The sequence below is a fragment of the Pyrus communis genome, chromosome 2 (assembly GCF_963583255.1).
Source record: "Pyrus communis chromosome 2, drPyrComm1.1, whole genome shotgun sequence".
NCBI lineage: Eukaryota > Viridiplantae > Streptophyta > Magnoliopsida > Rosales > Rosaceae > Pyrus > Pyrus communis.
The window spans coordinates 20,551,269-20,554,146 of record NC_084804.1 but is presented as its reverse complement, the minus strand read 5'-3'; the positions used below and the strand labels follow the sequence as shown (position 1 = coordinate 20,554,146).

The following is a 2,878-nucleotide window of genomic DNA, read 5'->3' as shown; positions in this document are numbered from 1 at the left end:
CATGACCGCCTGGTGTCGGTCGACAGTGAAGGCCGTTGGCGTCTCACAGTCTCATCCCAGCGCCAGGTATACAGCTGGACTGACAGCTTGTCAGTCACGACCCGATTTCCCATTTCGCGACCGCTCTTGTCGTTTTCTCCACATCAGCGGTTTCGTGCGCCCCAAAAGAACAATAAAAACAAAATAAAATAATAAAGTTTACGAAACCGAACCAAAAATCTTAAAATCTTTCTCACGTAAATGCTCTCCAGCCTGGCTAAGTCAAACTTATCCTCAACTGACACTCAAAATCTCCTCAATTTGTCGCGATATTATGATAAATTTGTTTGTTTTTCCTTTAAGTAACTTAAGCCAAAACGGGAAACGAGGTCCTAACGCTGTCACTGGAGAAATATCGTGGCGCCGATATTTTAGGGGAGGAGGATTCTCAGCAATCCAGAGGGGCCGACGTGGCAACGCGTGGTGGTTATACAGCTGTAGAGTGATGTAACGGGTAACGGGTAACGCAGCAGTACCGGTTGCCATAACGCCTTTTACCCGATTCGGTTACCCTAGGCCCCTCCTTTATAAACCCCTCCTACTCGTCTCTGCCTCTCTCACAACTCTCCGAGCCTCCACGGCCGAGACTCTCTCTCCCTTTCTCTCTCCTCCAATTTTGTAGATTATTTATCCCCTTTCAAATTTTGATTTCGTTTTTATCTAGGGTTAGGGTTTTTCATTTATTCATGGATCAACAAGAGTCGGCAGCAATGGAGTCTTCTGCGATGGTGCAGAGAGAACTGGATCGGGTTAAAGGTCCCTGGAGCCCCGACGAGGATGAGAAGCTACGGCAAATCGTTCAGCGTTACGGCGCTCGCAACTGGTCAGTGATAAGCAAGTCGGTGCCGGGACGATCGGGCAAGTCCTGCCGGCTGCGGTGGTGCAATCAGCTATCGCCCGAGGTGGAGCACCGGGCGTTCACTCCCGAGGAGGATGAGATCATCGCCGGGGCCCACGCCAAGTACGGAAATAAGTGGGCCACCATCGCCAGACTCCTGAACGGCCGTACGGACAATGCGATCAAGAACCACTGGAACTCGACGTTGAAGCGGAAATTCTCGGCTCTCTCGCCGAACGAAGACGGCATGGCGATCGACGAAGGTTTACTTCGTCCGGATAAGAAAACTGCGACGGCGGCAGTGTCGTTTTCTGGTCCGGGGAGCCCGTCCGGATCCGACGTCAGCGAGTCTGACGTTCCCGCCGCCTCATCCTCTCAAGTATTCCGGCCCGTGGCAAGAACCGCCGCTATCGTAACTCGGGAGTCGCCTCCGAGTCAGACTGAGTGGTGCGAGCCGTCGACTCTGCTGACTCTGTCATTACCGGGAGCGGAGGCGGCGATGCACGAGTTGCCAACCGATGAATCGGCCCCTCGCCGAGGACAGAGAACGGCGTCCTTGCAGCCGGAGAAGGAGACGAATGTCAATAACAGCAATACGGTGTCGTTTGGGCCGGAGTTTATTTCAGTGATGCAGGAGATGATTAGAAAGGAAGTGAGGAGTTACATGGATGGAGTAGTGTGCTCACAGAGTGAGGGCGTGAGGAATGCTGGGGTTAAGCGCATTGGGATTAGCAGGCTCGATTAAAAGTCTAAAACCAGAAACGAAAACAGGGGATTAGGAAGTTAAGTAATCAGGATTAGGGAGTTGATGAGAAGACGACCCAGAAGAAAATTTTTAATTTTCCCTTTTTCCTTGGAAAAAAAAATAATTTTGAGAATGTACAGAAGGCTATCTATTACTTTTTAGAATGTACAGAAGGCTTTAGAAATTTGAATTTTCTTTCGATTAGTTGGACCCAAATTTCGGTTGTTGATTTGATTATGGCACTGTTTCGAAATCTCAAAATGAACTAGCTTACTGTTGTTTTAATCCTATCCCATCGCTTCCACCCCTTTCTCCATTCCACCGCACTTTGCCATCTCAATTGAATCCAAAATTCAATTGTGGAGGAGAACGGGCTTCTGATCTTCACGACGGAACTTCTCTAGAGCCTTCATTCTTTTCTCCACGTCCACTAAGCTCATGCAGTTATCCGTGCATAAAGCAGTATAGGCTTGCTGGAACTTGTCAACGGTAGAGTCAACATCTTCAACATAGTATCTCATACATGTTCCATAGTATGAGGGGCCTATTAGCATGAACATCGTCACTCTCTGGGGTGGTTGCGGCCTTAGGAGTTTGATAGCTCACTCTCGGACTGGCGGTAACAGTGTCGCTGGTATGGTTACTGCTGACCTGCGCAACAGAGGTATCTGCAGCTGAGCCGCCATCAGGTGTTTTGTCAATGCCAGCGTTGACAAGCTTTCTTCAAGGTTCATCTTTAAGGGGTAAAGTGATCTGGTCGAGAGGTTCTTGAGTTCAACTCTCAATGAAAGTGTCAATTGTTGGAACCAAATCCCTGCACCACCATGAGTAACAAAGATGCTCGAATCCATTTACTTGTAAAAGAACACACAACCGTAAGTAAGCCTAGGACGGGGGGATGGGGGTTGTGGTGGTCAAAAGCTGTATGACGGTCAAGTTAGTAAGCAATATTATGATTCAAGCAATGGGTAAGAGAATAACTATGTAATACATTGCCAAAGATGAACACTAGAAGGATGTATTTATACTAGTCGAGGAAAAGACCTTTTAGGATATTAGAATCCATATTAAACCGAGAGAATCTATAAGGCTATCTAAGAAATAGATATTGCATCTTCTTAGGAGTGTGATTACTTGCGGTGCACGCCAATCCTTATACAATAAGGACTCCAAGATTATAGGAAACATGTTGATTTCTTGCTGGATTAGGTTCCCGAATCTTGCGGAACAAGAATGGTCTCTCTTAACAAAGTCGG

The 2,878-nt window shown here is 47.6% G+C and overlaps 1 protein-coding gene across 1 annotated transcript; it reads left to right on the top strand.

Moving 5' to 3' along the window:
- The first annotated feature begins 613 nt into the window (after positions 1–613).
- Positions 614–1,746, top strand: LOC137726094 (transcription factor MYB44-like). Its single transcript, XM_068464964.1, has one exon. The coding sequence runs from the start codon at positions 726–728 to the stop codon at positions 1,620–1,622; it is 897 nt and encodes a 298-aa protein (XP_068321065.1). The 5' UTR covers positions 614–725; the 3' UTR covers positions 1,623–1,746.
- The last annotated feature ends 1,132 nt before the right edge of the window (positions 1,747–2,878 follow it).

Excerpts from the sequence above, each read along its gene's own strand:
- LOC137726094 (XM_068464964.1), top strand. The coding sequence starts at position 726 with ATGGATCAACAAGAGTCGGCAGCAATGGAGTCTTCTGCGATGGTGCAG.